General features: G+C 37.6%; 3 protein-coding genes across 19 annotated transcripts in view; 1 reads left to right on the top strand and 2 right to left on the bottom strand.

Annotated features, from left to right (window-relative positions):
• Positions 1-2656: 2656 nt before the first annotated feature.
• LOC147833425 (uncharacterized) lies at positions 2657-16999 on the bottom strand. 5 transcript variants are annotated; one of them, XM_087287615.1, is made up of 6 exons: positions 16614-16809; positions 16360-16485; positions 15301-15483; positions 15068-15162; positions 14798-14847; positions 5171-5257 (listed from the first exon to the last, which is right to left on the bottom strand). In XM_087287615.1, exons 1-3 carry the CDS (start codon positions 16807-16809, stop codon positions 15302-15304), a joined length of 504 nt encoding a protein of 167 aa, XP_087143741.1. In that variant the 3' UTR covers positions 5171-5257; positions 14798-14847; positions 15068-15162; position 15301. The 5 variants fall into 5 exon arrangements, 4 of the variants coding, with proteins under 4 accessions (XP_087143741.1, XP_087143742.1, XP_087143740.1 ...); XM_087287616.1 differs by lacking the exon at positions 5171-5257 and adding an exon at positions 7691-8995; XM_087287614.1 differs by lacking the exon at positions 5171-5257 and adding an exon at positions 10175-10893 and having other exon boundaries at positions 16614-16999.
• LOC141378266 (serine/threonine-protein kinase pim-2) lies at positions 5811-11857 on the top strand. 2 transcript variants are annotated; one of them, XR_015511843.1, is made up of 8 exons: positions 5811-6042; positions 6359-6447; positions 6545-6586; positions 7511-7636; positions 7783-7814; positions 8372-8627; positions 8742-8861; positions 9142-11857. XR_015511843.1 is itself a non-coding variant. In XM_087287579.1 (7 exons), exons 1-7 carry the CDS (start codon positions 5955-5957, stop codon positions 9243-9245), a joined length of 825 nt encoding a protein of 274 aa, XP_087143705.1. In that variant the 5' UTR covers positions 5811-5954; the 3' UTR covers positions 9246-9262. The 2 variants fall into 2 exon arrangements, 1 of the variants encoding a protein (XP_087143705.1); XM_087287579.1 differs by lacking the exon at positions 7783-7814 and having other exon boundaries at positions 9142-9262.
• The window catches only part of LOC137487301 (uncharacterized), a 133883-nt gene continuing 129790 nt past the window's right edge, over positions 16794-20886 (bottom strand). For 6 of the 12 annotated variants that reach the window (XR_015945055.1, XR_015511833.1, XR_015511834.1 and 3 more), the window contains 3 exons: positions 19838-19993; positions 19362-19505; positions 16794-19221 (listed from right to left, as the gene is read on the bottom strand). Coding sequence is in view for 7 of the 12 variants with exons in the window: in XM_087287577.1 (XP_087143703.1) it covers positions 19013-19221; positions 19362-19505; positions 19838-19993 (509 nt within the window). In the remaining 5 variants the exon portion in view is untranslated. The remainder of the gene's footprint in view (positions 19222-19361; positions 19506-19837; positions 19994-20886) is intronic. The other 6 variants (XM_087287568.1, XM_087287569.1, XM_087287570.1 and 3 more) reach the window with 1 other exon arrangement.

Here is a 20886-nt window from a genome sequence, read left to right as displayed (position 1 = left end):
AGTCACTTTGAACTCTCACCTACTGTATCATTTGAGTTTATCACCAGAGCTATAGAAACTGTATTATGCTTAGAAAAAAAAACAGCACAGTATCAGATCTGTATTAATCAATGCTCAGAATTTTTGGTATCGAGATCGGATCGGTTCCAAAAAAAATGGTATCGGTGCATCCCTAGAAAAAAATAAAGGTACACAAACTGCCATGATGTTTCAAGGGGTTAAAAGAGAACATGGTTGTATTTTTGAGTGCAATATGTACACTTTAGGTTTTGGTTTTAAGATACTAATGTGGAGCTTTACATACAAACACAAACTTTGAAAAGCCCCAGCTTTAGCACAATTACTGAGAGTGTATTAGCATTTCATCATCATCATCATCAAAAAAAGAAGAAAAAAGAACATACCTGAAAACTTGCGTAACAAACATCCACCACAGATGTTGGCCAGTTTTAGAAACAATTTCACAAGTATATCTGAAAGCTTGAACAGTTCAATTATATTAATACTAGGGATGCTCAATATAATCGATTAACCGTTAACCAAAAGGGTGCGTTTGTAACCGATTAATGCTATCAGTTAAACCATGAAACATATTATTTGATATATTTTTAGTTTGGCTGCATAAGGGGCCGATTGAATGCGCCTTTGCGTTAAGAGGGGCATCTTTTGCTCGCGGCTCATCCCAGAGCAGCAGTTTGTGTTGTCAAGACAACTACAGAGAAGTTTTAAAGAGCATGGTTTCCGCTACATTCATTCTTCCATGGCGGGGACCAAAATGCATCCCGCCACGGCTACATTATCCATTCAAAACATTCAGTTATTGTTGTTGTTTTTAATAGCGGATTATAATCGCATCAAAATGTATTAAAAGGTAAGTGGATTATAACGCAAACTTTTCTGTAACCGTATAGTCTGTTTAACCCTTTGGCGTAACGTGCTGACTGACTGACAGGTGCGCGATGCGTGAGGCCAGAAAACACGAATAGCTTTCAGTTAAGATGAACACAGTTTCTATAGTTCTACTTTATTTAAAGATAAAGGAATATGGCTCTGCATATAATCACTCTATCTTGCTAGAGTTTATAGCCGTTTCGCTTTACTTCAGGACGCATTATTGCCGCTCTGAAGGTCTAATCGCTGTTTTAAGTTATCCAGAGCTGGATGAATATACAAATCTTGAATATCAATTTATTATATATTATTAAATATTACAATTGTAACAACACAGACACAATCGATACCCTGCTGATTCAGTCGTTTCATGAGAAGAAGCGCGGTCCTCTCTTCTTTTTTCCTTGTCAACATAAAGGCAGTGAGGTGCGCCTTGTTTTCGGCCCCTTGTTTAACTGCAAGGCATACTTAACTTGCGGGACGACAACGTATAACCCGTGCCTACAGACACATTTGCCAAAGAAGCAAAATGGAAGAAGAATATTGCTGTTTAACAGACGTGTTGATGCCAAACTAGCGCTGATGTTGACCTGGATCTGCATCATAAACACAACAAATAGGCTTTACCTTTTATTTTATAGCTTATAAAGCATGTATGCACAATAATGTAACATCATATTTAAACAACAAAACTGTTTACAAAAAGTCAACCTATGCGCACGTGTTGTTGTCTTTTCATCACGCAGCGCGCGCACTTGAACTGCCAGAAAGAGAGAGAGGAAACCATATCAGGACATATTCTTTAAAATAATGATTTCTATTAAAATGTAAAAAGGTTTTGTGATTATAATAATGACAGCGGGGCATTAAATAAATGCATATTTTCCGTGGAGCTGGCGATTTGAGAAAGTCTGCGATTTTATTTGACAGAAGAAAAAAAAAACATGATTGGCGAAAAAAAAACAGCCTATGCCGGTTATTAAAAAGAATCAGTCAGTATTTTTGTTTTGTAATATAAATTAATTATTGAAGTGAAAATAATTTAGGGCAGTCCTATTTATTTTATTCATTTTATTTAGTTCTTCTCTTATTCTGTTCTTCTGTGCTAAACACTGCAAGTGCGTAAAGATGCTCTGTTGTTTTGTTCTATTATTAATATGCTAGCACAGTGGTTCTCAAACATTTTTCATCAAGTACCACCTCGGAAAAAAATTGTCTTTGCAAGTACCACCATAATGAGCAGTTTTGAAATACAGTAGCGTATTAGGTCTAGTTAAGCAGCTTAAGCTCTGTACAGTTTAAAAAAGAAATAACTCCTGGTTTGTTAGCACCTGGAAATGTTGCCTAGACCTCATAAATATAGGCTTTATGTCATCATATTCGTATATAAATCATTTTTGATAATTTCTTTAAATATATGAAGCATGTACATATTACATATTTGATTCATCCGCGTACCACTAGAAAGAAGCCTGCGTACCACTAGTGGTACACGTACCACAGTTTGAGAACCACTGTGCTAGCATATAAAAATAAATTAGTATTTTAAAATGCATTATTTAATGTGTCAGACACAAAATAGACACGTCAATTTGTTTAATATAAAATTAATTGTAATCTGACCAGTTAACCGTTAATAACCGATTAATGAGCGACGGTTGTCGGTTAGCAAAATTAACCGAAATGAGCATCCCTAATTAATACATTATAATTTTGGAACAAATACAGAAATACAAAATAACAGGGCATGGAACTTTAATCATACCTCTGAATGGGGGAAATTTTCTTGCACATTTAACTGCTGTCTTCCAAGTCCAGCCATAGTGAGATGTACTTCTGCCTCTCCTTTTGGTGTTTTTTCATGCTGTTTGTCCAGCAGGTAAAAATACATTAATAAGCTTTTACATTGCCCCTTATATGGTGCAAAACAGCTTTTCCCTCTACGCTCCTCTCGGAAAAACCCAGGAAATGACCTACAAATATTTTCTCATTAGTGTAGGAACAATTTGTATTAGAGAAAAAAACACATTAGATTCTTCTACACACACAGTCATCCACTGAATCTCACACCTCATTTCTTGCTGAACTGACTGGCTCTGGAAACTTGATGTTGTCCTCTCTCTCTGTGTTGAACTAATCTCTCTTAGTTGGTTTGTGTTCTCTGGTGATCTTAGGGTGTTGGTGAGCCTCGACACCAGGCTTTGAGCAGCAGATATTATTTCTCCAAATGGAACCTGATAAACATTAACATAAAATTAAGCTGTAAGTCATGCAGAATTATGATTGACAATGGTTAAAGAGGGTAGACAGACAGACAGACAGACAGACAGACAGACAGACAGACAGACAGATAGATAGATAGATAGATAGATAGATAGATAGATAGATAGATAGATAGATAGATAGATAGACAGAACGATGGATGGATGGATGGATGGACAGATTTTATTTAGGTTTTAATGCCATATCAGCAGCATTGGCTATATTCATGGCAAAAAACATGTACTAAATATACAATTTATAATCATATCATATCAGTTAGCATGATGACGCTCATTGCAGTTAGTAAACAATCTTAGCAAACATACATTTTAAAATAACAACAAAAAACATACAAGTAGCAAGCAACAACACTGAAAACAGTCATATACAATCTTTTAGTTAGATTAAAGATAAATATTGTAAAACACCTTTTCAAACAGCTCACTTCAAATATTTCCAGAATAAAAACATTCTCCAATATCATTTAAAAACACAATGTGTATTTTTACATGATATTAGAGAACGTTTTTATTCGGGAAATATTTTAAACATATTAAAATGTTTTATCGGTAAAATATTTTTACACAAGTCACCAATAGGTATTTCTTCCGCTTTTCATAAATATGCGAGTGTAAGCCATGAGTGTCTGATGCTACATCTTGTATGAACAACCTGGTCATGTCTATTTTCAAAATGGTAATTATTCCTTTCATTAATTAATGGATTCACTACATACCATGTGTTTTTCCTACATTCATCCCATTCCATCTGCCATTTCTCATTAACATACAGATTTAAAACAGGTTTAACATCAGACACAGGAAGTTTACGTTCTGTTATCTCCAACTTCTATCTTCCTTTATCATGCTTTATCTGCACGCTCATTTCCAACTCATCCCATATGACCAGCCTGGTATCCAGCAGAAAATAATATCAAAGTCTTTAGTCTTTAAAAGGTCCACTTTTTCTATTATGCTAAAAATCTTAGTATGATCAGTTTTCATAGATTCAAGTGCTTGTAAGCAGGACATAATCTGAGCTAATTAAAAACAGACAGACAGATAGATATTGGGCATTTTTCTAATTCTAAGAAACGAGTCTTATGTTGAGCAGGTAGATTTGAGGGAATAGTCACTATATGAGACAAAATATACTTTTTTGGCTATTTGCTCAAATTATTTAAGTTAGGTTACTCTACTTTAGATAAGAATTCTCTTCATAAAGACTTTGTAAATTGCTATAAATATATAAAAACGTCATTTCTGCTTAGTAATGTGGATTGCTAACTTAAAGATAATATAAAAACGTATATCTGAACATATAATCTTCTCTCATAAATCAATGAGGAGCTTATTTATTCAGCTTTCAGATGAAATACGAGTGTTTAAATGACTGCCCCTCATGATTTACGCCCATGGGTCCGGGTCACTTATTTAACCAATTGCTAATCTGCACAGACTTTATTACATTATTCAATATATTTTCCCACTCATTCGGTGATAATAAGATAAATTAACGTAGATCTCAAGTTTTTTAAACAATTGATGGATTTGATTCAGTGTCATAAAAATAAGCAAAAACCCTCAAATATTTAACTTGCCTTTTGCTGATATCTTCTTTATAATAGATCAATAGTCTATCTGGCTTTCAAAAACACTTAATCAACAGATGCCATGTTATAGTTAAACACCGTTAAGTGATTCACTGAGAAGTTCTGCGCTCGCTGCCTGTCAAGTTCACTTACGTTATGCTAACTTAGCTTGCTATCCTCGGCCCGATCTTAATTTTGATTCTGTAAAATGTCTAAGAAACACAGCGAAAATGGACCTCATTGAGTCTCAACCTTTATTACAGCTCATGGAGGACAGTTCTCAAAGAGGGATTAACAAAAGTCTTACCTGAGACGGTGTGTGGGAGCTGCCCAGACATTTTGTTCGGGGGGCTTCCTTCAGTCAGGATTCAGGATCTCATCACGCAAGCGCACTGTTGTGATCGATGACTCTGGCTCGTTTATTAATGCCTGTGACCGCGGTGATGTATTTTGACAGTGGACTGTCGCTGTTTGATTCGTACTCTTCGTGTCCGTGGTGAAACTATTTCGTGTCTGTAAAGTAACGTCACAAGTTATGTTCCGTTTTCCTTTGCGGTTTCATAATTGCAGATGCGTGAATTTTATAATTATAACAGAAATTTTATTCCATAGGTTAGCAACTTCACGTACTGCCGCCAAGACATCCTCGTTTCCATGACAACTAACATTAGACTCCGGAGCTCTCGATTTCTTAGCAGCAGACTTCTGGACAAGAGTCAACGCATCGTGATTCCGTATTACATTGTAAATTCAGTGCAGAGCTAAAGGCCGATGCAGAGTCCTCAAATTAATCAGCCGTGTTGGACCCGTCAAACATCAATCATGCCAGGCCTTGCGTGATTAACTTTATTCTTCCCTCTTTTCCCCATGCAGAGATGGCAAAAGAGTTGTATAAGGTCCACGCGTATTTTATAATGTTATCACGAGCCCTAAACAGTAGGTTAATATGCCACTTCACCTTTTACACCCTGAAGAATAAACGCGAACACCTGTACCTACAGGACCCCCATCCCATCTTTGGTCTGGCCCTACGCTACGTCATAAATCGAACGCGCTCTGCACCGCGAGTGTCAGAATCCACCAGACGCCTGACAGAACAGACGTGTATTGAGGAACTTTTCATTTGATACTCAGACAAGGCGAAAACTCAGATAATTAACTGCAGTAAACTCATTTATACACCCTAGAGAGCGTTATTTACTGCTAATAAATGGAAAAAAGTATGTTACATGTTCCCGGTCCTTCCGGACAAAGAAGACCGCCATGTAGACAGAGGATAGGGCCTTCTCCTGGTTCTGGTACATTTGAATGTATTTTTAATGTTTGATTGATGTTGTTTAACCCTTGTGTTGCTGTTTCATACACACTGGGGTCATTTGGCCTCAACTTTCTCTCAGTTTCAGCAAATGGAGTGATTTTTTTAGTGACAAACTATTTTGACATATTTTGGGAAAAGGCTTTTGAATTAAAAAAAGTTTCAAAAAACTTAATTCGGGGCAAATTGGCTTTGTTTATGTTGTTGGCTGTTACGGGTTAAATTGCTTTATTTTTATACTGTCTGTTCAGGCATAACTAGAAGCTGTCTCAAATGAACATGCTGTTTTTATCTTTCAGTGGAAGCAAAATATGACCTGAAAGAAAATATTGGAGCTGGCTGCTACGGCAATGTCTATCGTGGTATCAGAAAAATGGACGGCAAACAGGTAAGTCTATTCACCCTAGTCCAGTTTAGAGGACATCAACTTTAGAGAAATCATGTTTGATTGCTCACTCATGTTTAATTCTACTTTTCATCCACAGTTTATCATCAAGTCGACTACTTCAGAAGTTGACAGCAATGTGGTAAGTCTGAAAACATCATGCGTGATTCATATTTGAAGCATCACAAAATACATTTAATAGATGAGTCTGTCTGCGGCTGTGGTTATACAAATATCTACTGATCATTTTGTGATTCACTGCTGTTTTCTGTTTATTTATGGTTATGATGGGAATTAATATGTGCTCTGCCGAGTTTTGATGCTGAAAATTTAACTCTGCAGTTTAACAGTGACTTTATATACATATAACAGAAAAAAGTAGTCACATGCCAATATTCAATAATTCAGTATATCATAATAATGAACATGCACAATGATGAATAATTATTATTTACACTTTTAGAGTGTCTTTTAAGATTATTTTATTCTGCAACATGTTGAACCCTTATTAAGCCATTTATTTTCAAACATGATGCTTTTCTCATGTTAATCTGGGCTACGACTTTGGGAATTCAGAGACTGTTTGTCTTTGGTTCGTTAACTCTGTGCAGTAAAGTCCTCTCGTTAACATCAGTTAATTTATCTAAAGTAGTTTAGTTTATACTTTATTATAGTGTTACCTATTATTGTACTTTATAATCTTTTTTTACATGTATTTAATAAGCAATACACTAGGTATTGTTGTAATCATACCTGATAAAGTAATCTGTTTCACAGCTCAGCTTAATATCTTGATAAAATCAAAGCTTCCGCAATTCATCACATTAAAATCTAATACCGTCTGAAGCCGAATTACCAGATTTTTACATCACAATTGACAAAACCAGTGCAGATAATAAACATCAAGCTCCCATAATGCATTTCAAAAGCATAAATAAACACACAGAAAAAAAACATGAATCACAAAATACGGAAAGCTGCTGATTTACAGATTTTCTTTTACAGTTATATTGAAAAACAGGATTACATGTTGTTGATATGCAGCTAATGTGCACTTTATCTTCAGCCTGGATATCCGTTACCCATACCAATCGAAGTGGCCATGATGACAATTGTGAGAGATCCCCCCAGCCCGCTGCTCATCAAGCTCCAGGAATGGTTTTTAGTTAAAGTGGAGAAATTGCCAAGAGGAGTAAGTGTATTTATACAGCACATTTCATGCACAATGCGCTGCAGGAGGGTTTGTCTCGTTTCTTATTGTCGTTTTAATTTTGTAAATTCAAATTCCTAAATCAAGAAGCATTTCTGGACATGTAAATAACTTTGTCTTGTTTTCAGAAAAGCTTGTGGGTTAATGATATGCCGGTGCGGTAAGCAAAATAAACTCATTTCTACTTTAAAATCTATCCTGAATGTAACTGGAAGCCAGTGTAAAGACTAGGCATGGGCCAATAACTGTTTTTAAGGTATGGAAAAGTCGAGGTTTTAAAACTGCCAAATTTTCTGTAATACCGTTGTGTGAGATATATTATTTACAGTTTTTTTAGGACAACGGTATCTCCAGCTGAATAAATATCCAAAAATGCTGTTTTAAATAGTAAAGAAATCAGTGTTTTTGAAACAAATGAGGGCCGCAGAAGTCAATTAATCTTTTGAATTATTTAGCCTGACATGTTTACTGCCAAAAAAATATTATAAATCTATTACAAAATAAAATATATTGTTTTCAGAGGGGAACAAGTTTGTCTTTTACCCAGACATTCAAAAAGACTACATATTAGAGCAGTAATCACAATACCGTGAAACCGTGATATTTTGATCCAAGGTTATCATACCGCCACAATCTAATACCGGCCCATGCCTAGTAAAGACTGACCTGAGGACTGCTGTCGTGTGCTTTATTTTAACTCATTGCATCTGCTTACAGAAAGTGTGTAAGACAATAATGTTGGTGATGGAGTATCTCGGCCCGTGCAGAACACTGGAGGATTTCCTGCAGAAGCACCAACACCTGGAGGAGAGAGTCGCGCGTACGCTTATCCTGCAGATTGTCAAAGCAGCGCAGGAGTGCTTGAGGCGGAAAATTTGTCATCATGATATTCATGATTGTAATATCCTCGTCATCGACCGGCCTCTGCAAATCAAGCTAATTGATTTTGGCTGTGGGATGCACATCTGTCATGGTAAGTCAGATTATTTCAGGAGGAAGCCGAAAAACATTCATTAGTCTCTGAGACTCAGTTGAATGGGGCTTTAGCTGAACTGCTTGCTCAACACTAAACCTCTCTTTCTGACAGATCCAAAGAAATACCCACCAGACACAAGGATATCTCCAAAGAAGGCGGTTAAAAACACAGTGAAGCAGCTGTTTGGCATCATGCGGGAAATAGAAAAACAATGTTCCAGCATACCTGAAGGTAAGAAGATGACTGGGACTGACACTGTTCATCCCTCCTGTTGACTTATGGGTCAGAATTGACCCTGGCCACATTTTACCAGCAGAAAAACCCAAAACAATGTTTTTCTTTATCTTGAGGTTTGGTGACGGTTTCTAAAATGAGGCCAACATTAGAAAAATATATATTATATTTTCATGAAGACTGAACATTAGGGCACAACAGGAGTCATTCAGGTCAATATTGAGCTGTGTGTGTGTGTGTCCACCATTAACTAACTTTCTCTTTTAAAATGTTACAGAATTCATGGCATTTATGAATACCTGCATTACCCTTGGGGATGATGATCAGAGACTGCAAACAGTGCAGCAGATTCTGGATCAGCCATGGCTAAAAAACCAATAAAAATAAAGACTGTTCTAGATATGTGTAGTTTATGCTTTCCACCCTGAAAGAGGACCTGTTTTAGAGGAGATTTTGGAGCACGAGGGGTTCAGCATGACGCAGAGGCTTTCAGCAGCAGGAAATGGTTTCATTCTTCCATGTTTGATGTTTGTCATTTGTTGTTTTCCGCTTCTGCTTCCCAAATTCCTGCGAGGGTTGCAGTCAGAGCTGCATGTAAATGAGGGCCAGTTGAAGCCGCCATTAGAGTGACGTCAGCTTTCCTCCTCACCTGATTGGTTGGAGGGAGGAGGTGTCAATCTAGAGCTAATAGACCAATGGGGAGGCTTCAGCCGGCCCTCATTTGCATGCAGCTCTGACTGCGACACTTGCGGGAGGAAGTGCAGAATGTGGGAAGCAGAAGTTATGAAGAGCTTTGAGAATGGTGGTCTTAATATGCTGGATTTCCGTACATTAAATAATACTGTCAAAATTAAATGGGACAAAAAATATTCTCTAAAATCCAACATCAATCTGGAACTTTATTCCAAATTACATATTTTCTTAATTTGGATGGCTTAATTGTTATTACTCTGTAACTATAATGCTGATAAAATACCAGCTAAATTATCTCAATTTCATAAACAAAATTTCTTAATCGATTCAATACTCCCATCCCCCCTAAAGAATTTGCTGTCGTATTTGATGCCATACCATCTGGAGTTATTAGGTTAGTCCAAGGCATTCTCTATCCTTCTACTTCCCCCCTTGAGACGCTTCTACTACAAAGGTAGGAAAATATAGTTTCTCTGCAACTTCTTCAAACAAATCAGTACATTTACATTTAGCAGACTTACACATGAGGACGAAAAAAGAAATTTACACAACTATAAGAGCAACAATGAATAAGTGCTTTAGGCAAGTTTCAGGTGTGTAAAGTGTACGAAGCAAAACATTAGTAAATTATTTATTTATTTTTTTGTAATACAGTTAGCGGTGGAGCCAGAGAGGCAATTGCAGATTAGGAAGAGAAGTGGAGACTAAATAGTTGAGTTTTTAGTGGTTTCTTGAAGACAGCGAGTGACTCTGCTGTTCTGATGCAGTTAGGGAGTTCATTCCACCAACTGGGCAGATTGAGCGCGAGAGTTCGGGAAAGTGATTTCTTCCCTCTTTGGGATGGAACCACGAGGCGACGTTTATTCACAGAACGCAAGTTTCTGGAGGGCACATAGATCTGCAGAAGTGAGAGCAGATAAGAAGGAGCGAAGCTAGAATTCGCTTTGTAAGCAAACATCAGAGCTTTGAATTTGATGCGAGCAGCAACTGGCAGCCAGTGCAAACGGATGAGCAGCGGAGTGACATGTGCTCTTTTAGGTTCATTAAAGACCACTCGTGCTGCTGCGTTCTGAAGCAGCTGAAGAGGCTTGATAGAGTTAGCTGGAAGCCCGGCTAGTAGAGAGTTGCAGTAGTCCAGTCTGGAGAGAACAAGAGCTTGAACAAGGAGTTGAGCTGCATGTTCAGATAGGAAGGGTCGGACCTTTCTGATGTTGTAGAGTGCGAATCTGCAAGATCGAGCAGTTCTAGAGATGTGGTCAGAGAAGTTTAGTTGGTCATCAATCGTTACTCCAAGGCTTTTCACTGTTTTGGAAACAGTAATGGTTGCCCCATCCATCTGCATTGAAAAGTTCTGATGTTATTTCCTAATGGAACTGTATCAGTTCCAAATGTGACTTTTTTTTATTTTATTGGAATTCTTTTGTTTCAGATATTGATTGAAGAAATCAAATATGGCTCATCCCAAATAGCTACTTAATTACAAATAAGATAATAGAAGTTTCATTTAGAACTATTCACCATACACACTCGGTCAATACTCTCTTAGTAAGATATAAAAAAGATATTGATATTAATTGTTCATTTTGTAAGCAACACAAAAAAATAAGTGCCTAGTTCACTTATTTTGGCAATGCAGTTTTTCTAATTTGCTTTGAAATGATTTTTCTTTTTCTTATTAAGAATGTTGATAAAGATTTTTCCTTACTATGGGAAAATGTTTTGTTAATAATAAAACGGATGCTATACATAAAAAAATATTTTTTTTTCTTAATCTTCTTAATGTTATTTACAAAATTGTATATACATAAATGTACATTTTCAAACCAAAAACCCTTTTTAATATCTTGCTCACTGAAATGGAGCATTACTTTAAAACAATTTCTAACTCTTTTACAAAAAAATGCTTTAAAAACAACTGAAATGTGTCAATTATATAATCTTTTTCTTTAATATATGATGTATATACCCCTACTGTTAATTTTTTTTGTTGTTTTCTTTTTTAAAAATGTTTTCTTTTTGTCTTTCCATTTTCTTTATAATGTACTGTGATTGTATATTTTTACTTGTCTCATAATTTTTAAAAAATGTGGAAGCGGAAAACAGCATCATGTCAGAAAACAATGGAAGTATGAATTCCTGATGATCTGATTTCGTCACTGACCACATGTGTGCTGCTCTTCTATCATTTCTGTGAAACTGAGACTGTACGCAGAGCGGCCTGCGAACCCCATGGAGTGTGTTGAAGCTGTTTTCTGCTGATCAAACTGTAAACTATTGTCTTCAATAAACTGTATCTCTGACTCCTGCTCTTTGTTCATCACACCGGCTCCTTGCATTAACACAAGTCAAATCCTTCAGCGTAGTGATACGGCACTGTAATGCACTCAAAACATGCCTGAACTACTTTATCTGTGTGTTGATCTGACAATAAGTGTGAACACAACACAAAACAACACAGAGAAGATCTGTTTTACAGACTGCAGACTCAATTTAGCCTTTATAGAACAATATTGATGCGTCATGTAATGTCTAAAGCACATTGCCCTGCCATTTGTGTGACTATAATGTGAAATATAAGAGTGTGTTCACTGATATGAGTAATCCTACTATAATATCTACTGAACTAGCACCAGGGCTCTTTCAGTGTCTGACCAGCAAATGTTGAGCTTTAGCCAAAGAACAATGGTTAGAATGGAAATGTCTTCATTTCACAACAGTTTTTAACAACACTCAGAAAAGTTTTGTGGAAAACTAATGGAAACACACTTATGCTTCAGTTTGTGCTAGTGTTACATCTACACAGCACAGTACACTCAAATATAAGCTAATAAGTAAAGTGAGCCAGCTAGTGTTCACTGAGTTAAAGAGACCCCTGGTGAAAATAAGTACATTGCAAGTATACTAACCAAAAGTTAACTTAATTTAAATATATTAAAAGTATTATTACCATACTTTTATATATGAAGAGTTCAGATGCAAAAACCTCTAAGCGCCATCTGAAATGTTCTTCTAAAACGACCATTTTTGTCAGCCTCCTATGTTGAATATGTTTATGTTCAGTTATTTCCCTTTAAAGGCAATGTAAAAAATTATTCGTCACTATAAAAAGTCAACTTACTGAGAAAAAGTAAGGAGTCGGAGAAAAATTTATTTATTTAGCATTTGATGTTAATATATTTAAGTATTATTTTAACTATGCATTGAACAATGAACTTATGTAAGAATGTGTCAAAGCACACTTTTAAAGCACAGTGTTAAATAAACAGTGTAAGTTTTCATTCATGCAATTCAGTTCATTACTGCCTTTAAAAAGTAATAAATGCATTAAAAGCCCATTTAAAGCATTTGTTACTGTATAAGAGATGTTGTTGATGCTGACATACGGGATGAGTATACCCAGGTGGAAATAGAGAATAAAGAGAATAATTAGCGTAGCTGCTGTTCATAGTGTTTATAAACGAGATGCAGAAACCTGTGTGGAAACCTACTAAGTGATGCCCTGAGTGTATGCTTTGCTAAACAGATAGGTATTTAATCTAGTTTTGAACTGAGAGAGTGTGTCTGAGCCTCAGACATCATCAGGAAGGCTATTCCAGAGTTTAGGAGCCATAAAGGAGAAGGCTCGACCTCCTTTACTCGACTTTGCTATTCTAGGTACTACCAGAAGCCCTGACTTTTGAGATCTTAAAGAGCGAGTTGGATTGTAGCGAGACAGAAGGTTGTTTAGATAAAAAGGAGCTAGATTATTTAGAGCTTTATAGGTGAGAAGTAATAGTTTAAATTCAATATGAAACTTAACAGGCAGCCAGGGTAAGGAGGATAACTTTGGGGTGATAGGGGATCATATTTTCTAGACCTAGTAAGAACTCTAGCTGCTGCATTTTGTACTAGCTGAAGTTTATTAATAGAGGATGCTGGGCAGCCAGCAAACAGAGCATTACAGTAATCCAGCCTAAAATTATATATATATATATATATATATATATACATATATTATTGCATTACAGACATCCTGCAAAAATAACTTGAAAGAAAATCATCCAGATTTGAAATGACATGAATGTTAAATTTTTATTTTTGGGTGCACCATTATTTTATGTATAAGGTTAACATGAATGTTTTTTTTTTATTTGTGCTTAGCCAGGTCGTAAACCGCAATAAAGTTAGTTTGACGTTTGACATTCATTAGACATTCATTTATATGGTTCATTTAGTTTTTTAATCTGGAAATTAAACTTTGCAACATAAAGGGCGTATATTTATGCCCATCTGACATATTTTTGGCTCAAACTATAACAGGAGCAAATAATTTAACTGGTTTTAAATCGAATAAAACATCACAAACTGGAACAAAAATAATTCATTCATGAAAACAAAGACTGCTACTGAAAAAAAAAACTGCTTAAACCAGCCTAGGCTGGTTGGCTAGTTTTAGCTAGTCAACCAGGCTGGTTTTAGAGGGGTTTTGGTTGTGTTGGGGTAATCGAACTAGGACCCTAATAAATGTATAAATGTTCAATAAATAAATGGTGACAAAAGTTTTCTCTTGCTAGGAACTATCCCTTTAAGTGTCGTGCGCGCGGGACTTTTATTGTGAAGGCGCAGCGCTGCTGTGTTTCCGTGTTTAGTCAGCGTCGATCATCTGACGGCTTTAGTTCCTTTAAACGGAGTTTTGCAGTATTTTTTGGGAGTATTTAATCTGTTGAAGGGAGAGTTTAGGGTCCAGACATAAAGTCAACAGTGTTCTGCTGTTTAAAGCGTACAATTCTTCACATTATGGGGCAGTTTCTTGTGTTTTGGTCGACCTTCTTGCTGATGTGCATCGCGTTCAGTTTTTCTGAATCAGAATCAACAACAACACAACAACCTACAACTGCTCCACCTGTGCGCAAACGTACGTTTTCATCTGCATCTTTCTTTATTTTCATCCCATATTTCTATTCCATTGAGGTAAAGTTGGTGTTATAGCCGCAAATTCGTTCATTGCCAACTTGTGACTCGCTCCCTATGTTGTTTACCATGATATGTTACTTTGAATATTCGGTCAAAATCACATACAAGTATGACTTGAAAACAACATTAGCTTTGTATTTCCTGAGTGGACAGCTACAATGCCCATCGCAACAAACACAACAAGTTGTTTACTTGTATGAGCAGAAACGCAAGCTTAGTGAAAGCATGACTAAACATGGAGTTCATCACTTCTCTTCAGATATTTTCAGTAGAGTATGCAAACTTACCATCGGGTACCGCGTTCCCAGAAGCTTTTTAGTCACAATTTTTTGGCAACCTGCAAAGAGAGCATAAAGTCAAAACTTATTCAACCAGAGAGATGTCTGATCACACACACACACGCACGCACACACGCACGCACGCACGCACGCACACACACACACACACACACACACACACACACACTCACACACACACACACACTCACACACACACACACACTCACACACTCACACACACACACACACACACACACACAAAGGTAAATTGAATGTTACCTTCTGGCCGTCAGATTTCCGTGTAGCCAGATAGACAGTGCCATGGTATCCCTCTCCCAGCTTCTTCCCAAGCACATATCTGTCAAGTAAAGATCCTGGAGAAAACATTTATGACATTTGCTCACTCCTGTTACTCTTCTGCTCAATCTAATCGTGAGAAAACTCTGTAAAACTCTGAAAAATAAAACAAAACCCTGCAGATTAGACAGAAAACATTACGGCAGAAGACAAACCTTAGCTGCTGTCTTTAGCTGAGCTGCTGTCTTTAGCTGAGCTGCTGTCTTTACCTGAGCTTCTGTCTTCTGCTGCAGTTTTGCTGCTGCCGCCATGTTGGATCTGGGCTGTTTTCACTCGTTTTGCAGCAACTGTGTCCTGATCCAGACATCCAGCCTTCCTCTTCAGTGCTCTTGGAGCTTCTGTGGATTCCAGTCAACAATGCATTATTAATGATCAGTTCTTTCATTAATTGGCATTTATTGTATTTGGGGATCTGTTCAAATGGCAGCAGTGCTACTAGTTTCCAGATGTTTTGTCATGAAGCTCTACTGAGAAATACTTTGCACAATACTGCATCATTCACAGGTTTAAAGGCACATTATGTGAGACTTTTATTATCAAAATCTCCAAAATCCACTAGAGGAGTGATTCATGAATGATCTCGCAGTGCATTATGGGACAGTGTAGTGTCCACTGGATGCACACTTCAGAATCTCTCCAGTAGTAGTAGGTCATCTGGGTACTTCTCACATGCTGTTTGTCAAATACTGTGAGGTCAGACATACTACTCGGCTCACATACTGTCTTAATGTACTATTTAGTATGGAAGCGTGTGATTTTAGACACAGCCAGTGTGTGTGTTCATGCTAATGATCGTATTAGCAGTGTGGTGCAAAATGTCTTTATTTATAGTGCCCTGACCTTTTAATAGCAGGGAAACTGCTATAGAATGTCTCGTACCATCACAACGGTCAAGTATGTTTGACATGCTTTTCTCTTTATTTGCCACTTGCTTTTCTTTTCTTTTGCTGCCTGCTGTTCATTCATTCTATTTCTGTTTGTTTAGCGAGGTTTTAATATGTTTGTGTTTTATTTGACAGCACAGAGCAGCATTATAACAGAAGCCCAACATTTATTTAGTCTGATAAAACAGCACACGTGATCACGAGCTGAAGAACCAGACGCGCTGGACTGTGGCATAATAAAAGCTCTGCTGCTTTGTGTCGTCGTGCACTGTGCCTTTAAGCTGACATATATATGCTCATACAACTGTAGAAGAGTAACGGTAGACTGACCTGAGCGGCTGTTCTCATCGCTGGACGTCTCTGCAGCTTTGATGCGTTTCCGCAGAGCGTATGGTTTGACTCCATCAGAATCACTCTGCAAATCATCATCCGCTTTCCTCTTCACTCCTCTTCCTCCTGATGTGGATTACAGTCAATAATGAATTATTAATAATCGATTATTTCAATATTGCCATTTATTTTACTCTGGGATTCAACAAATGGCAGCAGTGCTCCAGTTTTCCAGTCATTAAGAGTGGACTGACCTGAGCTGGACGCCTCTGTGTCGGCGTCTACACTTGTGTTCTCCAGCTCAGCAACTCTGATGCGTTTCCGGTGGGCAGATGGTTTACCTCCACCAGAAACACTCTGAAAAGCATCATCTGCTTTCCGCTTCACTCCTCTTCCTCCTAATGTGGATGACAACACAATGAACAATACACTCCTAATCTTAAGAATCATTTATTTTTTATGCCAGTAATGAAGCTTTTTCACGTTTGTTTTCAACTCTGAAAACTGGACTGACACAGTTTCAATTTACTACAACTTCTATGTTAAGCTGCTTTGACACAATCTACATTGTAGAAAATAGTTTGGACTGTGGGGGAACCCATGCCAACATGGGGAGAACATGCAAACTCCACACAGAAACACCAACTGACCCAGCCGAGGTTCAAACCAGCGACCTTCTATCTGTGAGGAGAACATGCTACCCACAGCACCACCGTGTCGCCCTATTTGAATGATTTTTTGGCACAAATAAAAGTGGATAATTTTCACACATACCGTGTATTTCTGCCAATTCAATTCAATTCAGCTTTATTTGTATAGCGCTTTTACAATGTAGATTGTGTCAAAGCAGCTTCACATAAATGGTCATAGTAACTGGAACAGTGTGGTTCAGTAACTGGAACAGTGTGGTTCAGGTTTTAGTGTTTAAGTTCAGTTCAGTTCAGTTTAGCTCAGTTCAGTGTGATATAATCATTACTGAGAGTTCAAACACTGAAGAGCAAATTCATCGATGCGTAGCTCTACCAATCCTGAACCATGCGAGGCAGTGGCGACAGCGGAGAGGGAAAAAAAACTTCACCTGATGGGAGTGAAGAAAAAAAACCTTGAGAGAACCAGACTCAGTTGGGCACGACCATTTTAATTTCTCCGCTGGCCAAAAGTCTTGTGCAGAACTTCATTCGCCGTGGTTTATGCTGGAAGATGGCCTCAATGAAGACTCGTCTGTCCCTGGAGCGTCGCTGGAATCAGACACATGTTCTCCACTCCCCACGACCATCAGCGCAGCAGCAGCTCAGGATATGGCCTGGTCCCGGATATGGAATCCTTGGGATCATCACGTCGCTGGTCTTGGATCCAATCAGTGACTCCGCCTAATCTGAGGACCTCGGGATGAGTATCCCCAGGTGAAAATAGAGAATAAAGAGAATAATTAGCGTAGCTGCTGTTCATAGTGTATTTAAGCAAGATGCAGAAGCCAGTGTGGAACCCGCTAGGTGATGCATTGAGTGTATGCTTTACTAAACAGATAGGTCTTTAATCTAGTTTTGAACTGGGAGAGTGTGTCTGAGCCTCGGACGTTATCAGGAAGGCTATTCCAGAGTGTAGGAGCCATGAAAGAGAAGGCTCGACATCCTTTACTTGATTTTGCTATTCTAGGTACTACCAGAAGCCCTGAATTTTGAGATCTTAAAGAGCGAGTTGGTTCGTAGCGAGACAGAAGGTTGGTTAGATAAACAGGAGCTAGATTATTTAGAGCTTTATAGGTGAGAAGTAATATTTTAAATTCAATACGAAACTTAACAGGCAGCCAGTGTAAGGAGGATAAAATTGGGGTGATATGATCATATTTTCTAGACCTGGTCAGAACTCTGGCTGCTGCATTTTGTACTAATTGAAGTTTGTTAATAGAGGATGCTGGGCAGCCAGCAAATAGAGCATTACAGTAATCCAGTCACGAAGTCATAAAAGCATGGACTAGCTTTTCTGCATCTGAGATGGATAGCATATTTCGTAATTTAGCGATATTTCTCAGATGAAAGAAGGCAGTTTTTGTGACATGGGATATATGGTTTTTAAAAGTTAGATTGCTGTCTAATATGACACCCAAATCTTTTATAGTAGAGCTAAAGCTAACTTTGTATCCCTCTAATTGTAAATTGAGTTGCGAGATCTGCTGTGTGCAAGATTTAGGCCCAATAAGTAATAATTCTGTTTTGTCGGAGTTTAAGAGAAGAAAATTGTTGGTCATCCAGTCTTTGATGTCTTTGATACACTCAGTTAGTTTAGAAAGTTCAGACGTCTCGTCAGGTTTAGTTGAAATATATAATTGAGTATCATCTGCATATATAGCAGTGAAAGCTGATCCCATGTCTTCTAATAATGTCTCCCAGAGGTAGCATGTAAATTGTAAACAGTAAAGGGCCTAAAACTGATCCTTGAGGCACCCCATACTTTACTGGGCAGATTTGTGAAGGCTGTCCATTAAGATTCACAAACTGGTAGCGGTCAGTTAAGTATGACTTAAACCATTGTAGAGGCAGTCCCTGGACACCTGTAGACTTTAAGCGATTTATGAGGATTTTGTGGTCAATGGTATCAAATGCCGCACTAAGATCGAGTAAAACTAATAGCGAGACGCACCCTCGGTCAGCAACTAAGAGTTGCAGCTTGCCTCTGTATTATGAATTTTAAGTGATGAAACTGTAGAAAAGTGTGATTCTGTAACGGGAGACTGACCTGAGCTGCTGTTCTCATCGCTGGACGTCTCAGCAGCTCTGATGCGTTTCCGCAGTGCATAAGGTTTACCTTCACCTAAAACACTGTGAAAATCATCATCCGCTTTCCGCTTCACTCCTCTTCCTCCTGATGTGGATTACAGTCAATAATGAATTATTAATAATCGATTATTTCATTAATTGGCATTTATTTTACTCTGGGATTTAACGAATGGCAGCAGTGCTCCAGTTTTCCAGTATTTCTCCAGTCATAAAGAGTGGACTGACCTGAGCTGGACGCCTCTGTGTCGGCGTCCACTCTTGTGTTCTCCAGCTCAGCAACTTTGATGCGTTTGCGCAGTGCATAAGGTTTACCTTCACCTAAAACACTGTGAAAATCATCATCCGCTTTCCGCTTCACTCCTCTTCCTCCTAATGTGGATGACAACACAATGAACAATACACTCTTCAGAATATAAAGATTGAGAAAATCCCCTTTAAAGTGCCCGAATTAAGTTCAAATCAACATCTGAGTTCTGACATGTTTACAGTAGAAAGTGTTCAACTTGATTTTGGCCATAATAGATAAATCAATCACTTTGATCCAGACACTGTATTGTTGCCTAGTGGCCAAAATCTCCGCATGCTCACTGGATTTAGCAGCTAACTGAGTGAAACACTTTGCACCCTGCTTCATGTTTCAGAATCTTCAGTGGTGATAAATGTATGGTGCTGAAGCTGTACAAGTTTTGATGGAGACACACCTGAGCTGGTTTTCTCTTGATAGCTGCTCATCTCTGTGTCTCTTGTGTTCTCCAGCTCTGCAACTCTGATGCGTTTCCGCAGAGCGTATGGTTTGCCTTCACCTAAAATACTGTGAAAATCATCATCCGCTTTCCTCTTCACTCCTCTTCCTCCTACTGTGGATTAAAACACAACGAACAATAAACTCTAAATCTCAATCTTGATTTTTATTGTCAATATTTCATAAAAAAAATCCTAACATTGAGAAAAAATCACCTTTTAAATAGTCAAATTAAGTTCTTAGCGGTGCAGATTATAAATATCAAACACTCAGATTTACAGCAGCAAGTTTGTAAATAATTTCATGCTTCTGTCATATTTCAGGCCCGTAGCCAGAGTGTGGGGGGAGGGGATAGAACAGAATTTGTCCTATACATAACCTCATTTGTCCTATTTTGGCTGCTACACCATCATAAATTGTGAAAATAACCTGTTGAAAAAAGCCGAATCATCTGTTGACGTCACATCAGTGTGACTTCAGCTAATCAGTATGCAAACTCATATTTTTCATGAGTCAAACATCCTCATCCAGCAAGACAACATACAATATGACAAAAGTGAAGTCATCTTTCACTACAAGTAGCCCAACGTTTATTCTGAATCTTGGACCTTATTCTTGAAGAAGAAAAAAAACACTATGAAGGTTTTGAAGCCAAAAGCGGCCCATGTTCAAGGTAATATTAATACTAATTGGGCTATTTTTGTTATCCATAAACCTTCAAAAAGTGAAGCTCTGCATTATTAATATTATTATGTTTTAGAAGGACAAATTCTGACTGAGGAAAGTTCAATGTGCTTGCCAGTTTATTTTCTCAATAAATGACAAATTTTTTTCATTTAAAACTTTAACTCTTTTTTTAAAATTATATATGATATCCTCTTAAGGGCCAAGATGTTTTTTACATGCATTTTTTTATTTCTCTTTGCTATTTGGGCTTATTGGAACCTAATTAGAATAAAAATCTAAGTATCATCTTTTGATATGATGTACTTTTAGAGAAACATGGTG

The sequence above is a fragment of the Danio rerio genome, chromosome 16 (assembly GCF_052040795.2).
Source record: "Danio rerio strain M-AB ecotype USA chromosome 16, GRCz13ab, whole genome shotgun sequence".
Lineage (NCBI taxonomy): Eukaryota > Metazoa > Chordata > Actinopteri > Cypriniformes > Danionidae > Danio > Danio rerio.
This window is presented reverse-complemented; position numbering and strand designations above follow the sequence as displayed.

What these genes read in the sequence shown, in the direction of transcription:
- LOC141378266 (XM_087287579.1), top strand. Translation starts at nt 5,955, where the DNA reads ATGGAAAAAAGTATGTTACATGTTCCCGGTCCTTCCGGACAAAGAAGA. An exon ending in GAAAAATGGACGGCAAACAG is followed by an intron (nt 6,448 to 6,544) that starts GTAAGTCTATTC and finishes TTTCATCCACAG; the next exon opens with TTTATCATCAAGTCGACTAC. An exon ending in TGGAGAAATTGCCAAGAGGA is followed by an intron (nt 7,637 to 8,371) that starts GTAAGTGTATTT and finishes ATCTGCTTACAG; the next exon opens with AAAGTGTGTAAGACAATAAT.
- LOC147833425 (XM_087287614.1), bottom strand. Translation starts at nt 16,809, where the DNA reads ATGATTCTTAAGATTAGGAGTGTATTGTTCATTGTGTTGTCATCCACA. An exon ending in CACAGAGGCGTCCAGCTCAG is followed by an intron (nt 16,486 to 16,613) that starts GTCAGTCCACTC and finishes AATCCACATCAG; the next exon opens with GAGGAAGAGGAGTGAAGAGG. An exon ending in CGATGAGAACAGCCGCTCAG is followed by an intron (nt 15,484 to 16,359) that starts GTCAGTCTACCG and finishes TGGAATCCACAG; the next exon opens with AAGCTCCAAGAGCACTGAAG.